At 44.6% G+C, this 16,191-nt stretch overlaps 2 protein-coding genes across 6 annotated transcripts in view; both read right to left on the reverse strand.

Moving 5' to 3' along the window:
* Window positions 1-1,777: 1,777 nt before the first annotated feature.
* cdca7b (cell division cycle associated 7b) lies at window positions 1,778-8,268 on the reverse strand. Of its 3 annotated transcripts, none has more exons than XM_029732382.1 (11): window positions 7,971-8,268; window positions 6,892-7,029; window positions 6,741-6,779; window positions 6,034-6,536; window positions 5,690-5,924; window positions 5,482-5,538; window positions 5,057-5,236; window positions 4,761-4,916; window positions 4,448-4,597; window positions 4,221-4,357; window positions 1,778-2,871 (listed from the first exon to the last, which is right to left on the reverse strand). In XM_029732382.1, the coding sequence occupies exons 1-11, from the start codon at window positions 7,986-7,988 to the stop codon at window positions 2,847-2,849; spliced, it is 1,638 nt and encodes a 545-aa protein (XP_029588242.1). In that variant the 5' UTR covers window positions 7,989-8,268; the 3' UTR covers window positions 1,778-2,846. The 3 variants fall into 3 exon arrangements, with proteins under 3 accessions (XP_029588242.1, XP_029588241.1, XP_029588244.1); XM_029732381.1 differs by having other exon boundaries at window positions 5,057-5,239; window positions 7,971-8,266; XM_029732384.1 differs by having other exon boundaries at window positions 5,057-5,239; window positions 6,034-6,128; window positions 7,971-8,254.
* Window positions 8,269-11,980: 3,712 nt separating this feature from the next.
* Window positions 11,981-16,191, reverse strand: part of rapgef5a (Rap guanine nucleotide exchange factor (GEF) 5a) — a 50,951-nt gene continuing 46,740 nt past the window's right edge. For all 3 annotated transcript variants that reach the window (XM_029732386.1, XM_029732385.1, XM_029732387.1), the window contains exons 17-25: window positions 14,574-14,723; window positions 14,342-14,439; window positions 13,990-14,109; window positions 13,718-13,896; window positions 13,521-13,611; window positions 13,348-13,398; window positions 12,997-13,149; window positions 12,843-12,897; window positions 11,981-12,669 (exon numbers count right to left, since the gene is read on the reverse strand). In XM_029732386.1, coding sequence (XP_029588246.1) covers window positions 12,551-12,669; window positions 12,843-12,897; window positions 12,997-13,149; window positions 13,348-13,398; window positions 13,521-13,611; window positions 13,718-13,896; window positions 13,990-14,109; window positions 14,342-14,439; window positions 14,574-14,723 — 1,016 coding nt within the window. In that variant the 3' untranslated portion in view covers window positions 11,981-12,550. The remainder of the gene's footprint in view (window positions 12,670-12,842; window positions 12,898-12,996; window positions 13,150-13,347; window positions 13,399-13,520; window positions 13,612-13,717; window positions 13,897-13,989; window positions 14,110-14,341; window positions 14,440-14,573; window positions 14,724-16,191) is intronic.

The following is a 16,191-nucleotide window of genomic DNA, read 5'->3' on the forward strand; positions in this document are numbered from 1 at the left end:
TCGAAATGTGTTGTGGCGACGGGGACTTCATCTCCCAGTCTGCCTTGCGGTCAGCTGTACGGCTGGTGCGGCGTAGAGTCAAGGTAGGGTGAGAAGCAGAGAGAAGGCGGTGACTGTGTGATGTGGGGGTTGGGCAAGAGGAGAGGTGTGAACGTTGTTTTCTTTTTTAATCATGAGGGCCAGTCTCCTTTCCTCCCCCACTTTTTTTTTTTATAAAGGTCGGCCTCTCGCTGCCTTCAGCTTTCTCTCCCTCTCTATCACAGGGGTGAGTCTGTCTCGCTCCCTCTATTATATGGTCAGTGTCTCTCCCGTTCTCACCGTCGAATAAGGGACACTCGCTATCTGTATATTATAAGGGCTGGTCTCTATATAGCAGGGCTGCCCAACCCTTTTCCTGGAGAGCTAGTCCTGTGGCTTTTCAGTCCAACCTTCATTTAACACACCTGATTCTACTAATTAGCTGCTCAACAAGACCTTCAATTAGCGTATCTGATTTAGCTAGTTAAGATTGGACAAAAAACCTACAGGACAGTAGATCTCCAGGAAGAGGGTTGGGCAGCCCTGCTGTATAATATAAGGACTAGTCTCTGGCCCTTATAATATACAGACGGAGGGACAGAGGCAGCGAGATAGTATCCCTTATAATATACAGAGACTGGCCCTTATGATATAGAGACTATCCATTATAACACACAGCCTCTCTCTGTCTACTGTATATTATACGGAACAAAAATATAAACATGACATGTAAAGTGTTGGTCCCATGTTTCATGAGCTGAAATAAAAGATCCCAGAAATGTTCCATATACACAGAAAGCTTATTTCTCTCAAATGTTGTGCACAAATGTGTTTACAACCCTGTTAGTGAGCATTTCTCATTTGCCAAGATAATTCACCCACTTGACACTTGGCATATCAAGAAGCTAATTAAACAGAATGATCATTACACAGGTGCACCTTGTGCTGGGGACAAAAGGCCACTAAGATGCAGTTGTCACACAACACAATGACACAGATGTCTCAAGTTGAGGGAGCATGCAATTGGCATCCTGACTGCAGGAATATCCACCAGATCGGTTGCCAGAGAATTGAATGTTAATTTCTCTACCATAACCATGTTGTTTTAGAGAATTTGGCATTATGTCCAACTGGCCTCACAACCGCAGACCACGTGTAAACACGCCAGCCCCTCCACATCCGGCTTTTTCACCTACGTGATCTCTGAGACCAGCCACCCGGACACCTGATGAAACTGAGGATTATGTGGGTCTGTAATAAGGCCCTTTTGTGAGGAAAAAATCATTCTGATTGGGGAGCCAGGCCTAGCCAGTCAGTGAGCCTATGCGCTCCCAAGCCCACCCATGGCTGTGCCCCTGCCTAGTCATATGAAATCCATAGATTAGGGCCTAATGAAAAGTATTTAAATCGATTGATTCCCTTACATGAACTGTAACTCAGTAAAACCGTTGAAATTAAGATGAATGCTCTGAATAAGAGCGTCTGCGAAATTCCTAAAATGTAAAACGGTTTCCACTGATCTACCAAAAGTTACACGCACACTCATCCACGTTTTAACCCGACAGACAGGGAAGGCACCTGGTCGTTAGCCGTGGTCACGACTATCTCAAGACCCAACAATTGACCCCCCTTTGACCTCAAGCCCAATTTAGATTCTTCCCCTTTTCTCCTGAAATGTGTTCACCTTCACGAACCCTAGAGGACTAAATCTACACACATTCCAAAGTGCTACGACAGACATTGCGCTATAGACACCAACTAGTAAACATTTGAACTTCAGTTCTTTATTTTAGATTCAGCTAACGTACAGTGTCCACTTTCAGAAGCAGTCTTAAAACTTTAACTCAACATAGAAGAAAAAAACAACATTAAAACAGTGTAATAAACAGTACACTATACATCCCATAGGTCCAATTGTATTGGCTGTTCTGTTTCTTTCAGTAAAAGGTAGACCATGTCTTACTACTAGGGATGCAGTGGTAAAATAGGTGTAAACTCTCAAGTAACGTAAACTCAAACTATGCTAATTTAGCATAATAATAGGTGCGTAAACATTATTCCCCAAATTAAAAAGGTATTGAATTTAACAGCGGTTGTCTGTACCCTCCGCTCCATCCAAGGTCTAATAAAAAGTTCAACTCCACTGCCTGACCGCTGTTGCATAAAAATATGATTTCAGAATTGGGCTGCCTGTGTAAACAGACTTGGAACCACAGATATCCATCTAGACCGGTGTTTCTCAATCTTTTTAGTTGCAGGGAGCCACAAGTTATGGTTTTCCTGGGTCATATTCAGTGGTGTACACCGTAGCAAAACATTTTGCAACAATAAATGGTAATTACATGTTCTTACTGGAAAATGTCAGGTACTACCTCCCGTCTCCTCCTGTCTCTGAACATGACTGTGATTAAATAAGGTGTTAGAGGGACGTGGCAGTCATTGAGGAACACTGTTCTAGACCATCTAGAGATTCCAAACCCTGGACTCGAGTGAACTGTGGCAGTACTAAAGCACAACAATTCTGTGTGTCAGTATGACTACGTCTTAATTATCTCTCCTTCTGCCCAAAGTGTGCACTTGTTCACTTCCATCCATTGATTTGTAGGGAAATGACTGGTATAAGAAATATGGTGGAAACTCCCTTTAGCCCATGCCTCTGCAAATCCAATGCTTTCAGATGTGGGAAGTAGTGAAGGGTGTACACTTCATGAGAAAGGAGAGGCTATTGAGACACACCCTCTGTCTGCTGGGTCTCTCCCTCTGGGCCTCCAGGGTGTAATTGTCTGTCCTGACCAATGGGGGAGCTGTCTGCTTGTCTGGTCTTGTCTCTAGGCTTGAAGATCTTTTTGGATGCTGTGGAGAAAGAAAAGTAGACATTTTTTAATTAAAACAACCTTTATTAGCACAATCAAACACACAGCCAAATTAAAACACACTACCTACCCAGTGGTAAAGTACTTAAGTAAAAGTACTTTAAAGTAATACTTAAGTAGTTTTGGGGGGTAACTATTACATTCCTAAATAAAATAATGTACTTCATTTTTTACTCCATACATTTTCACTGACACCCACAGCGGTGAGAAAAGTATCCAACTGTCATACTTGAGTAAAAGTAAAGATACCTTAATAGAAAATTACTAAAATAAAAGTGAAAGTCACCCAGTAAAATACTACTTGACTAAAAGTATTTGGTTAAATATACACATCTTAAAATTCTTAATATTAAGCAAACCAGGTGGCACCATTTTATTTACAGATAGCCAGATGCACACTCCAACATAATTTACAAAACAAAGCGTGTGTGTTTAGCAAGTCCGCCAGCTCACAGGCAGTAGTGAGGACCAGGGATGTTCTCTTGATACAGTAAGTGCATGAATTGGACCATTTTCCTGTCCTGCTAAACATTCACAATATAACGGGTAGCCTACTTAAGAGGAGCCTTCTGTCAGGGAAAATGTATGGAGTAAAAAGTACATTATTTTCTTTAGGAATGTAGTGAAGTAAAAGTTGTCCATAAAAACTACATCAAGTATTTTTACACCACTGGACACCCAAAAGTACTCGTTACATTTTGAATGCTTAGCAAGACAGGAAAATGGTCCAATTCACACACTTATCAAGAGAACATTCCTGGTCATCCTACTGCCTCTGATCTGGAGGACTCACTAAACAGAGAACATCCCTGGTCGTCCCTACTGCCTCTGATCTGGAGGACTCACTAAACAGAGAACATCCCTGGTCGTCCCTACTGCCTCTGATCTGGAGGACTCACTAAACAGAGAACATCCCTGGTCATCCCTACTGCCTCTGATCTGGAGGACTCACTAAACAGAGAACATCCCTGGTCATCCCTACTGCCTCTGATCTGGAGGACTCACTAAACAGAGAACATCCCTGGTCGTCCCTACTGCCTCTGATCTGGAGGACTCACTAAACACAAATGCTTTTTTTGTACATGATGTCCAAATGTTGGAGTGTGTCCCTGGCTATTCCAAAATAAAAAACACAAAGATCGTACCATCTGGTAAGGAATTTGAAATGATTTATACTCTTACTTTTGATATTTAAGTACATTAAAAACCAAATACTTTGACTCAAGTAGTATTTTACTGGGTGACTTTCACTTGAGTCATTTTCTATTAAGGCATCTTGACTTTTCCACAAGTATGACAACAGGGTACTTTTCCCACCACTGCACCTACCTCTCCAGGTAATCTTGGACGTTGCTGTGGCCCTTATGTTGAGCCAAATGGACGAGTTGTCCTGTTGCACAGCGTCCTTCTCTCCGTCGACACAGACTGCAGTTACAGATACCTCTACACAGAGGACACTCCCAGTCCTAGAGAGACAGAGAAAAATACATGGATTTAGTGACAAAATATATATGGTGTAGTGATTGGGAGGTCAAGGGCTGTGTGTGTATACTAACTGGATCTAGCAGGGCAGAGCGTACGTCCTCTCCGTAGCGGTTCCTCAGACAGGGCCCACAAAACTGACCTTTGCCCCCTGAACATACTCCGCTACGACACACCGTCTTGGTGTCCAGAGTCTTCTGCCTACACTGATGACAAGTGCTGCCCTGGAACACACACACACACACACACCAGTTCCATCTCTATCACAGGACAGATGGATAGACAACAGTCCTGAGCAGCTGATGAAAAGTGACAATTATAAAAGCCTTGCTGTGTGTGTGTGTGTGTGTGTGTGTGTGTGTGTGTGTGTGTGTGTGTCTCTCTTACGTGGTCCTTGTCCAGTATCTTGTCTTTGGCGCCTTCCGCCACGTTGTCCAGCTCTTCCTCTGTGATCTCATCGACTGATCTCACATGTGTAATCTTCCTCCTCTTTCCGCTGCTCGCCCTCCTCTTCTTCCCACTTCTACTCAGCTCATCATCCACCTGGCCACACACAAACCATCATCATCTACCTGTTCAATCACAATGATCAAGAGTTACCTGTGTAAAGAATGTGTGTGTGCATAATGAGTGTGTGTGTGTGTGTGTACAAGCATATGTAAGTCATGTGTGCCCCTGTGTACCTCCAGTAGTTTCCTGACACAGATAGTCCTCACAGATCTGTTGTGCCGTGAGGGGGAGGTACTCCGCTCCTCCACCCCAAACTTCTCTGGCGGTCTAGCCGCACGCGATGGGTTCCTCCTCTCGCCCCCCTCATACACACCTCGTCTACGAGGGGTTGGCTTCTCACTCACACGCCTCTTCTTCTGGAACACAACACCCACAATGCACCAGTCAGAACTACAACACCCTGAAGTCACGAGTCACCTGAGAAAGTCTGCGTGTTTCAGGGGATCAGTTTGAACAAGACGAGCTGCAGTGCCGCTTATCTTTGGGAAGCAAGGTGATTTACAGAGTCCGCCAGTCCAACTGTGGTAAGTTCATCTGAAACATGCACAATATGAACCAATTCCATTAGCCCAGTCAAGTGTGTAGTGTACTAACTCACCATGGTAGAAGGGGGGAGTTCAGCCATGTTGGTCAGGTCAGCAAACAGCTTGGCCAACTGAAGGACAATAACAACACAGGATGAGAAAACCCCTCTAATATACACAATAATAACAAGAGAGAAAGTAGATAGCAGGGTTGTATTCAGCAGGGTTGTATTCAGTAGTGGAACTGCCTACGGAACACGACCCTGGTCAGTGGTTATGTACCATGGCCTTGTTCTCCTGGATGTTCTTGGCTCGTTTATTTAGAATTGGAGACTCAACCTCCTCTTTTTTTAGAGGCTGTTTCTGACCCCGTGTCACCATCCCACGGGACACCTGAGACACACCCCTTTTCAGCTGCTCCTTTTCATTGGTTCTCCTCTCCGGAGGGGCGGTAGTGATTGGCTGGGGTTTCTTTGGTGCCTCCCCTTTCTTGGCAGAGAGTCTTTTGGTGGGAAACCTGAAGCAGAGTATTCAACTGTATTCAAAAAGCAGTGGATCATAGTGAATAAGGTGCCATTTGAGACACACACACACACACACACACAGTTCTACACTCGTACACTCACCTAAAGGCAACACAAAGACTCCTCCTTGTGTGTGTGTCTGGCTCCTCCCCCTCGGAGTAGAAACCTGTGTCTTCATCACTCTCCTCCGCCACGCACTGGAGCGACCGAAAACAGGAGAGAAGAGCGTCACTCTCCTCCGCCACGCACTGGAGCGACCGAAAACAGGAGAGAAGAGCGTCACCCTCCTCCGCCTCGCACTGGAGCGACCGAAAACAGGAGAGAAGAGCGTCACTCTCCTCCGCCACGCACTGGAGCGACCGAAAACAGGAGAGAAGAGCGTCACTCTCCTCCGCCACGCACTGGAGCGACCGAAAACAGGAGAGAAGAGCGTCACTCTCCTCCGCCTCACACTGGAGCGACCGAAAACAGGAGAGAAGAACGTCACTCTCCTCCGCCACGCACTGGAGCGACCGAAAACAGGAGAGAAGAGCGTCACCCTCCTCCGCCTCGCACTGGAGCGACCGAAAACAGGAGAGAAGAGCGTCACTCTCCTCCGCCACGCACTGGAGCGACCGAAAACAGGAGAAGAGTCATGGTACAACCAGGCATCCCCATACACACATACCACTGGAGAGAACAGTAGAAAAGAGATGCCATGTTAGGTCTCAATACCATAGCCTTCATCTTGCTTCTGAACCCTCTCTTCTCTCCCTCACCAAAGCCCTCAAACCCCCCCCCCCCCCTCCTCACTGTCTGAACAGACTTACCAACTCAGCGGTCACAAACTTTGACCTGAAACGCACAGCCTGAAGAGAGAAAGAGGTGGATGGATTATTTCAAATCGCTAACTGTAGCACAATTAAGTAAACCAGGATTGTAGTGTGTGTGTGTCTGTGGTAAAGATTGGCAGCTACTCACCGGCTTCCCAGAGTCCTCAGAGGCAAGGCTGTCCCTGCTGTCGTCTGATTCGCTGTCACTAGGCACTGACATGGCAAAACCCAGGAAGTCCTCGTCATCACTGGGACTCTCAAAGATGGCCGCCAGGGCCATGGGGGTCTGAAGGACAGTCAACAGATTAAAGCCAAAGATACTTGTATAACTAACTCTGCTATTTTCCCCTATTCATCTGTGTTAAAGCTACACTAATATATAATACCCTTTTCACACTGTCCTTTCCAGAAAGTAGTCTATGGTGGAGGTGTAACCAGCACAGCACAGCTCAGGTTCATTAATGAGTCAAAGAGTTGGCCACTAACAAAAATGTAAACAGACCAAATTCATTCCTATTACATTTCTCATATTCAAATACTGCAGCACTGATTTCTATGATAGGCTATCGATATAAATTACATTTAAATATATAAAATAAGGAACTGGACATTTTATGATTTGACTTAGATAGCCTTTTCCTTTAGAGGAGTAAAGCCAAAGGGCCTTATAAAGGACCCCGGACTGAGGTGGGTATAATTTGTGGAACGTTCCAACAGGAATCTGTTGCAAAAACGTCGTAAATAACAAGGTTGCCCACAAACAACGCATACAGAGTTGTACAGCGGCAGAATAAAGAAACCGGGTAGAGCGTGGACTATTTAACGAAGTTTTTCACTCCCAACGTTTATTCTGAAAAATGTCTGTCCTCACTCTGGTAGCCTATGGACAAACATTAAGAATAAGCTACGTGGTGAGTTGATGCCTATTCGGCAGCTAGGTAAATGGATGTTACTTTGTATGCGTTGTTTGTTGGCAACCTTGTACTTTACGAAGTTTTTGGAACAGATTCCTGTTGGAACGTTCCACAAATTATACCCACCCCCTGGACTGTACTGTAGGCTAAAACAGTACAGCGTAAAACCCCAAACCAGCAAGCAATGCAGATGCACAGTGGCTAGGAAAAACTCTTTAGAAACTTAGAGGAACCGGGCTCTGAGGGGTGGCCAGTCCTCTTCTGGCTGTACCGTGTGGAGATATAAAAGCTGCAACTGTTAAACCTCACTTACCTTTGATGATAACGGCATTTTAACTCGTTTGAGAGACGAATTTTATTCTCCCAGAAGTTCAACTGCAGTTCAAGCGACAAAGAATGAATGGTTAAAAAAAAAGCACGAGTTCATGTACTTGTCTCAAAAGGCAGGTGTGCAGTCCAGTTTTGAATTTCGTTCAAATATGTTTTCAAGCTTGATGACTTGATTTTGTGAGCCCAGAATACTTTTCTTGTATGTAGAAGTCGTTATACGACGGCTGTGAGAGTGAAGTGAATTGATTTGTAATATCATTATGAGCTTCCGCTCGGAGTCTCTCTCCTTCTCCCCCGGATACATAATGGAACAGCCCGAGTCCCGCCCTCTCCCCAGTTTCGCGGCAAAAAGACAATGTAGGTGTGGCAGAATCTCACTGTCCGGAGAAATGGCCTTTTCAAGGATCTGTGCTTTAAAATCCAACTACTGTACTGCAGTGTCTGCAACAAAGTAATAGCAAATCTGGAAACATTTGGCGCCTACATGTTTAGGATTTTCCTACATTAAGACAAAATGTAACACATTTATGTGTTATCATACAGTGCATTCGGAAAGTATTCAGACCCCTTGACTTTTCCCACAATTTTCCTGGTTCTAAATTGATAAACAAAAAAAATCATCAATCTACCCCAACCTGAAAACAGGTTTTTAGAAATGTTTGCATATTTATAAAAAATATAAAACAGAAATACCTTATTTACATAACTATTCAGACCCTTTGCTATGAGACTTGAAATTGAGCTCATGTGCATCCTGTTTCCATTGATCATCCTTGAGATGTTTCAACAACTTGATTGGAGTCCACCTGTGGTAAATTCAATTCATTGGACATGATTTGGAAAGGCACACACCTGTCTATATAAGGTCTCACAGTTCACAGTGCATGTCAGAGCAAAAACCAAGCCATGAGGTCAAAGGAATTGTCCGTAGAGCTCCGAGACAGAATTGTGTCGAGGCACAGATCTGGGGAAGGGTACCAAAAAATGTCTGCAGCATTGAAGGTCCCCAAGAACACAGTGGCCTCCATTATTCTTACATTTAAGAAGTTTGGAACCACCAAGACCCTTCCTAGAGCTGGCCACACGGCCAAACTGAGCAATCGAGGTAGAAGGACCTTGGTCAGGGAGGTGACCAGGAACCCGATGGTCACTCTGACAGAGCTCCAGAGTTCCTCTGTGGAGATGGGAGAACATTCCAGAAGGACATCCATCTCTGCAGCACTCCACCAATCAGGCCTTTATGTTAAAGTGACCAGACGGAAGCCATTCCTCAGTAAAAGGCACACGACAACCCGCTTGGAGTTTGCCAAAAGGCACCCAAAGGACTCTCAGACCATGAGAAACAATATTCTCTGGTCTGATGAAACCAAGATTGGCCTGAATGCCAAGCGTCACGTCTGGAGGAGACCTGGCACCATGCCTACGGCGGTGAAGCATTGTGGTGGCAGCATCATGCTGTGGGGATGTTTTTCAGCAGCAGGGACTGGGAGACTAGTCAGGATCGAGGAAAAGATGAACGAAGCAAAATACAGAGAGAGATCCTTGATGAAAACCTGCTCCACAGTGCTCAGGACCTCAGAGTGGGGCAAAGGTTCACCTTCCAACAGGACAATGACCCTAAGCACACAGCTAAGTCAATGCAGGAGTGGCTTCGGGACAAGTCTCTGAATGTCCTTGAGTGGCCCAGCCAGAGCCTGGACTTAAACTCGATCAAGCATCTCTGGAGAGACCTGAAAATAGCTGTGCAGCGACGCTCCCCATCATCCATCCTGACAGAGCTTGAGAGAGCTCAAATACAGGTGTGCCAAGCTTGTAGTGTCATACCCAAGAAGACTAGAGGCTGTAATCGCTACCACAAAGCTGGCTTCAACAAAGTACTGAGTAAAGGGTCTGAATACTTATGTAAATTTGCATTTTTAAAATATTTTTATACATTAACAAAAAATTCTAAAAACCTGTTTGTGCTTTGTCATTATGTGTAGATTGATGAGGGGGAAAAAACAATTTAGTCCATTTTAGAACAAGGGGTCTGAATTCTTTCCAAATGCACTGTATATGCTTCAACAAATATGTATAATCTCATGATGATGGTATTATTGTCTTTATTATTTTTAAATTCCATAGGCTATTACACATCCTGTCTCTCCACGCCCACCACCACCAATTAGCCCGCTGAGCTCAAGACTTGTCTTCCACTGACATAAATTACAGGGTTTGTAATGTATGCACAGGGAGGCAGTGGTGATGTCACCTCATGCTTAATGAGAAACAGCTGTTTTGTTATTTTCTTTCCTACTCCTCCATCCTCTCATCCTCCTCTCTAATAATATTCAGAGACAGTGACCATTGACACAATGTTTAATATGACATAAAAGCTCTAATTTATTCATAATCGCCAGTAAAACTTTGATGTAGTAAACCTCTTTAGAAAAGACGTGTGGCTTCAGCAGTTAGGGACGGGGAACAAACATACTGCTCTGCTCTTTTCTTTCTCCCTGTGTATGAAGACATCATATTGTGGAATGTAGGCCTACCTTTAAAACAGATACATAATAACATCTCAAGCATCATAATAACATTATGCATATTTACAAATCAACAATATTACAGTGGTATAAAGCCTTAGAGCAAATCTGAAATGGCACACTATTCCCTGGCTTACATAGTGCACTACGTTCGACCAGGGCCTCATAGCTCTGGTCAAAAGTAATGCACTATGTAGGAAATAGGATGCAATTTGGGACACACTCTTAGTGTCATCTTGCATTGTGATCTGGTGGGGTTGTCACGTCATGCAAACATAACAACATTCTTTAAAACAGAACTTTACATCATCATGGCAAGAAAACACCCCTCCTCTGCCTCTTGGTCTTTTTCTCTCTTTTCCCCTCATTTTGAAATCACATTGGACAGTAACAATCCCTGGACCAACTCCATTCCCTAGTCTCCTGTTTTAAACATTCCAGCGTTTCAGCTCAACCAGCAAACCTTTGTGGACACAGTTCAATGTATTTACACATATGTCCTGCAAATCTTTACCGAGGTCTGTCTTTATACAGCTCCAGTGTGATATGGCACACAGGACTGTCCCATTCTGTAGAGAAACATAAACTAAATATTACAATAAATAGTTATATAGCACTACTGCCCTGCTTCTACACACCTGAACACTGTACCTTAGCTTCATGTGATGTACTTGATCAGTCAGTGTGAATACACCAGGCCTTAACAGTGATGTACTTGATCAGTCAGTGTGAATACACCAGGCCTTAACAGTGATGTACTTGATCAGTCAGTGTGAATACACCAGGCCTTAACAGTGATGTACTTGATCAGTCAGTGTGAATACACCAGGCCTTAACAGTGATGTACTTGATCAGTGTTGAATGCATTGACTAGGTTTGAACCAAGGCCATGTTGCTTAGTGAAATCTGTGTGTAACAGGCATTGAAACAGCATATCTCTCGCTCTTCAGTCAGTAAAAGTGTAATAACAATGTAATAATAAGCTCTATAATACCCGTCCAATAAATGTGTAATAGTAGGACCTTTGTGTTATGGTATGACAGGACCAGAAATGATGAGGGCTTTGTGATTTCTACAGATACAAATAAAAAGGGATGTGTGTGTAATCTGTATATGGCATCTCTCCCTCATCCAGACATTTGGCACTGTGTCATCCAGAGGCATTTTTACATTTTTTACATTTTAGTCATTTAGCAGACGCTCTTATCCAGAGCGACTTACAGTAGTGAATGCATACATTTCATACATTTTATAATTTTTTCCCATACTGGCCCCCCGTGGGAATCGAACCCACAACCCTGGCGTTGCAAACACCATGTGTTGCAAACACCATGCTCTACCAACTGAGCTACAGGGAAGGCTATCTCACCATGTGGCCTGAACACATACAGTATACATCTACTGTACGTCTACTGCATGACTTCCAGTAATTTACTAACAGTTACTATCTGCAGTCTCTTGACTGTTTCCCTACTGAGGATAATTAATACAATGAAACTAATTGTTAACTTAAGACCAGAAACAGAACAACACACAATCTCAGTAGCTGTACAAACTCCTCTTGAAAGTAGCTTAAAAATAGTATTCATGACAGAACAATAACGAATGGCCGTCTGTCTTCTCCATGGTCTTTGTCGTCCGTCAAAGTTTGACCTTCATAGAAAAACTATCTGAATCAGGTTGACGGATATACATTTTAAGTCTGAACGCCGCCTCAGTGTGCAGCTCTGTGGTTGGCTGGCTGAATCAGTTTGCTACTCTGTGGTTGGTTGGCTGGCTGAATCCATTTGCTGCTCTGTGGTTGGCTGGCTGAATCAAATCAAATCAAATGTATTTATAAAAGCCCTTCTTACATCAGCTGATATCTCAAAGTGCTGTACAGAAACCCAGCCTAAAACCCCAAACAGCAAGCAATGCAGGTGTAGAAGCAGGTGTAGAATCAGGATGCTGAACTGTGATTGGCTAAGAGCTGGTGGCTTGCATGGCACCTTCAACACCAAGTGTATTTTCTGTGAAGGTCCTCTAGGAGTGTGTGTGTTTAGGCGCGAGGCTCCAGCTTGTGTGACAGTTGAAACAGTGTCTGTTGATTGTCGATGATGTGGAGGTAGTGAACGCTCGCCCTGACCTCTGCACTGTCGCTCCCCACCACCTCGTTACCTAGGAGACAGACAAATACACACACACACACACACACACACACACACACACACACACACACACACACAGACAAAAACACTGAAGCTGTATGACTTCACCAGCAGAGACTGAACAGAACAACATTACAGACACACAGGCACAGACAGACAGAAAGAGAGACAGAGACAACATACCGAGTTGGTCGCTTTGGCAGTGGCGAATCAGACGCACTGTGTCGGCGATCATGTGCTGAGGGGTCGGGGCATAGAATAGAGTCAGTCACCATGATAACGGTTATTAAACAGACAGACAAACGTTCAGACAAACAACAGACATGTCATGACTCACCAGTTTCTGGAAGTTGACCAGGTTGTCCTGAAAGGTTTTGTTTCCCTCGTGGATAAAGGTGATGTCTTTCAACAGCAGGGGCATGAAGGGGATCTTAGGAGGCTTCATCTTCTTGAAGGCATCTCTGTAGGCCTTATGGTTCAGAGACGGGTCCTGGAGAGAGAACGAGGAGAGGTTAGGGGTCAGGGTAAGGTTAGGGGTTAGAGGTTAGGCTTAGGGTCAAGTGGATGTGAACCTAGAGACTGATACACCAATAGTCTCAGAATATTTTGTTCATTAATTCATGACCTAACTATTTCCCACCAATATTCAGGATGAATATTATTTTAAACCAATGATAATGAGTCTTACTGTGATCAGCTCCAGTTCAGAGAAGATCTTCTTGAATTTCCCCGGAACTTTCTGAAAGTAAACGTATGGAACAGATATACACTGTCAGAGTACACACACACACACACACACACACACACACACACACACACACACACACACACACACACACACACACACACACACACCCTTACCTCCCAGGTTATGTTGAGTCTGCTGACGGCTGCTGTGTTGAGTCCCATGATGATGGCAAACGCTGAGTTCAGGTTCCTTTGGGCCTTACAGCTTCATAACACAAAACAGGGATTAGTTGTGTGTGTCCCCGTGTGTGTGTGTGTGTGTGTGTGTGTGTGTGTGTGTTTGATTGTCTAAAGTGTGTGTGTTCTCTTACTGCGCTGCAATCTTGATGAACTTCTTGAGCAGCTGGACTCGTTTGTTGAGTGACACACACATCAGGACCTCAGACATAACCCACTGCTGGACCTCGTTACAGCGCTGCAGCAATACAGATAGCCCCTCCCGGTGGCTGCCTCCAGTACTACAGCTCATTGTGGAATACACCAACTCCTGCTGCAGGGGGGGGGAAGACAGAGTTGAGTGTGTATGTGTATGCGTGAGTGTGTAGTAAAGTTCCTCCAGTGTGTGTGTGTGTGTGTGTGTTACCTCGTGTATGGAGTTGAAGAGGTTCCAGTCCAGTTGTGTGAGAACAGCAGCCATATCCCAGGTGTTGATACCCAGCAACCTCACTGTTCTCCTACTCAGCTCACTGTCTGTTAGAGGGGCCTACACACACACACACACACACACACACACACACGTATGTTAAGAGTAGGTTAGTGTTTTTTTGTCTTTCAAATACTTAGCTTGAGTTTGATTTGATTTAGTAGTGCAACACACCCCACCCCAGGTAAGCTGAATCAAGGTCCCCTAAAGCCTTTGTTTAAAAAATAAATACCATTTGTCAGTGAATGACCACAATCAAATTATTTGTAACCGTAATCTGGGTGTTAATTACCATAATATGTGTGAGGTCCCTCCGACAGACCATCAGTTTGCTCTGTGGCGTCAAAGTCTCCGAATACACATATTGACCAGCCTGTAACATCCTCCTCTCTACAGGGGGAGAGTGAGAGAGAAAAGTGGGGAGAGTGAAAAGGAGTGTGTGTGTGTCCAGTGTGTTAGTGTGTGTGTGAGTACCTTCAATGGGTGTGTGTGTGTGTATCTTCAGAGTGTGTGTGTGTGTGTACCTCCAGTAGGTGTGTGTGTCACCAGCACCATGTCCTCCTCTGGTCGGTCCATCTTCTGACCCACAATCCTCAGCAGCTCTGCCACGCTCAGCAAAGAGTGTGTGTAAACACACAGGTACGAGTCAGCACTCACATACACACGACACAGCACTGGAACACACACACACATAGCGTTAACACATCATAAAACATATTTTCAGAAGGCTTTTGATTGGGTGAATAGAGATCTCCTTGCTTTTAGACTAATTCAAAAGGGAATTGATGGAAGATTCTATGATCCCATCAAAGTCTTACTGTGATCAGCTCAATGACCTCAATGACCTCAGGACTGGCTGGTTTCCAACCCTTTACGGTGTATAGCAGGGAGACTTACTCTCATATACTTTATATGCAATATATGTTAATGATTTAGCCCTACAAATCAAACATGCTAAACCTGGTGATGAAGTTGTGGATATATTCCTGGGCATCTTGTTGTATGCTGATGATATACATTATATGTACAAAAGTATGTGGATGCCACTTCAAATTAGTGGATTTGGCTATTTCGTCCTGTTGCTGACAGGTGTTTAAAAGGCTATTTCATCCTGTTGCTGACAAGTGTATAAAATTGAGAACACAGCCATCCTCTTGACAGTAGAATGGTCTTACTGAAGAGCTCAGTGACTTTCAATGTGGCACCGTCATAGGATGCCACCTTTCCAACAAGTCCGCTCATCAAATTTCTGCCCTGCTAGAGCTGCCCCAGTCAACTGTAAGTGCTGTTATTGTGAAGTGGAAACGTCTAGGAGAAACAACGGCTCAGCTGCAAAGTGGCAGGTCACACAAGCTCACAGAACGGGACAGCCGAGTGCTGGAGCTCGTAAAATTGTCTGTCCTCGGTTGCAATACTCACTACCAAGTTCCAAACTGCATCTGGAAGCAACGTCAGCACAATAACTGTTCGTCGGGAGCTTCATGAAACGGGTTTCCATGGCCGAGCAGCCAAGTGTCGGAGGAAGCTCGCCGCCATTGGACTCTGGAGCAGTGGAAACGCGTTCTCTGGAGTGATGAATCACGCTTCACAATCTGGCAGTCCAACGACCGAATCTGGGTTTGGCAGATTCCAGGAGAACGCTACCTGCCCGAATGCATAGTGCCAACTGTAAGGTTTGGTGGAGGAATAATGGTCTGAGGCTGTTTTCATGGTTCGTCCTAGGCCCCTTAGTTCCAGTGAAAGGAAATCTTCATGCTGCAGTATAGAATGACATTCTAGATGATTCTGTGCTTCCAACTTTGTGGCAACAGTTTGGGGAAGGCCCTTTCCTGTTTCAGCATGACAATGCCCCCGTGCACAAAGCGAGGTCCATACAGAAATTGTTTGTCAAGATCGGTGTGGAAGAACTTGACTGGCCTGCAGAGCCCTGACCTCAACCCGACAGAACACCTTTGGGAAGAATTGGAACACTGACTGCGAGCCAGGCCTAATCGCTCAACATCAGTGCCCAACCTCCCTAATACTCGTTGCTGAATGGAAACAAGTCCCCACAGCAATGTTCCAACATCTAGTGGAAAGCCTTCCCAGAGGAGTAGAGGCTATTATAGCAGCAATGGGGGGCCCAACTCCATATTAATGCCC

Source organism: Salmo trutta, chromosome 34 (genome assembly GCF_901001165.1).
Source record: "Salmo trutta chromosome 34, fSalTru1.1, whole genome shotgun sequence".
Taxonomy (NCBI): Eukaryota; Metazoa; Chordata; class Actinopteri; order Salmoniformes; family Salmonidae; genus Salmo; species Salmo trutta.

Coding starts and splice junctions, on each gene's coding strand:
- cdca7b (XM_029732381.1), bottom strand. Junction 4,598..4,760: donor AGATACTGGACAAGGACCAC/GTAAGAGAGACA, acceptor TGTGTGTTCCAG/GGCAGCACTTGTCATCAGTG. Junction 4,358..4,447: donor GCTCTGCCCTGCTAGATCCA/GTTAGTATACAC, acceptor CTGTCTCTCTAG/GACTGGGAGTGTCCTCTGTG.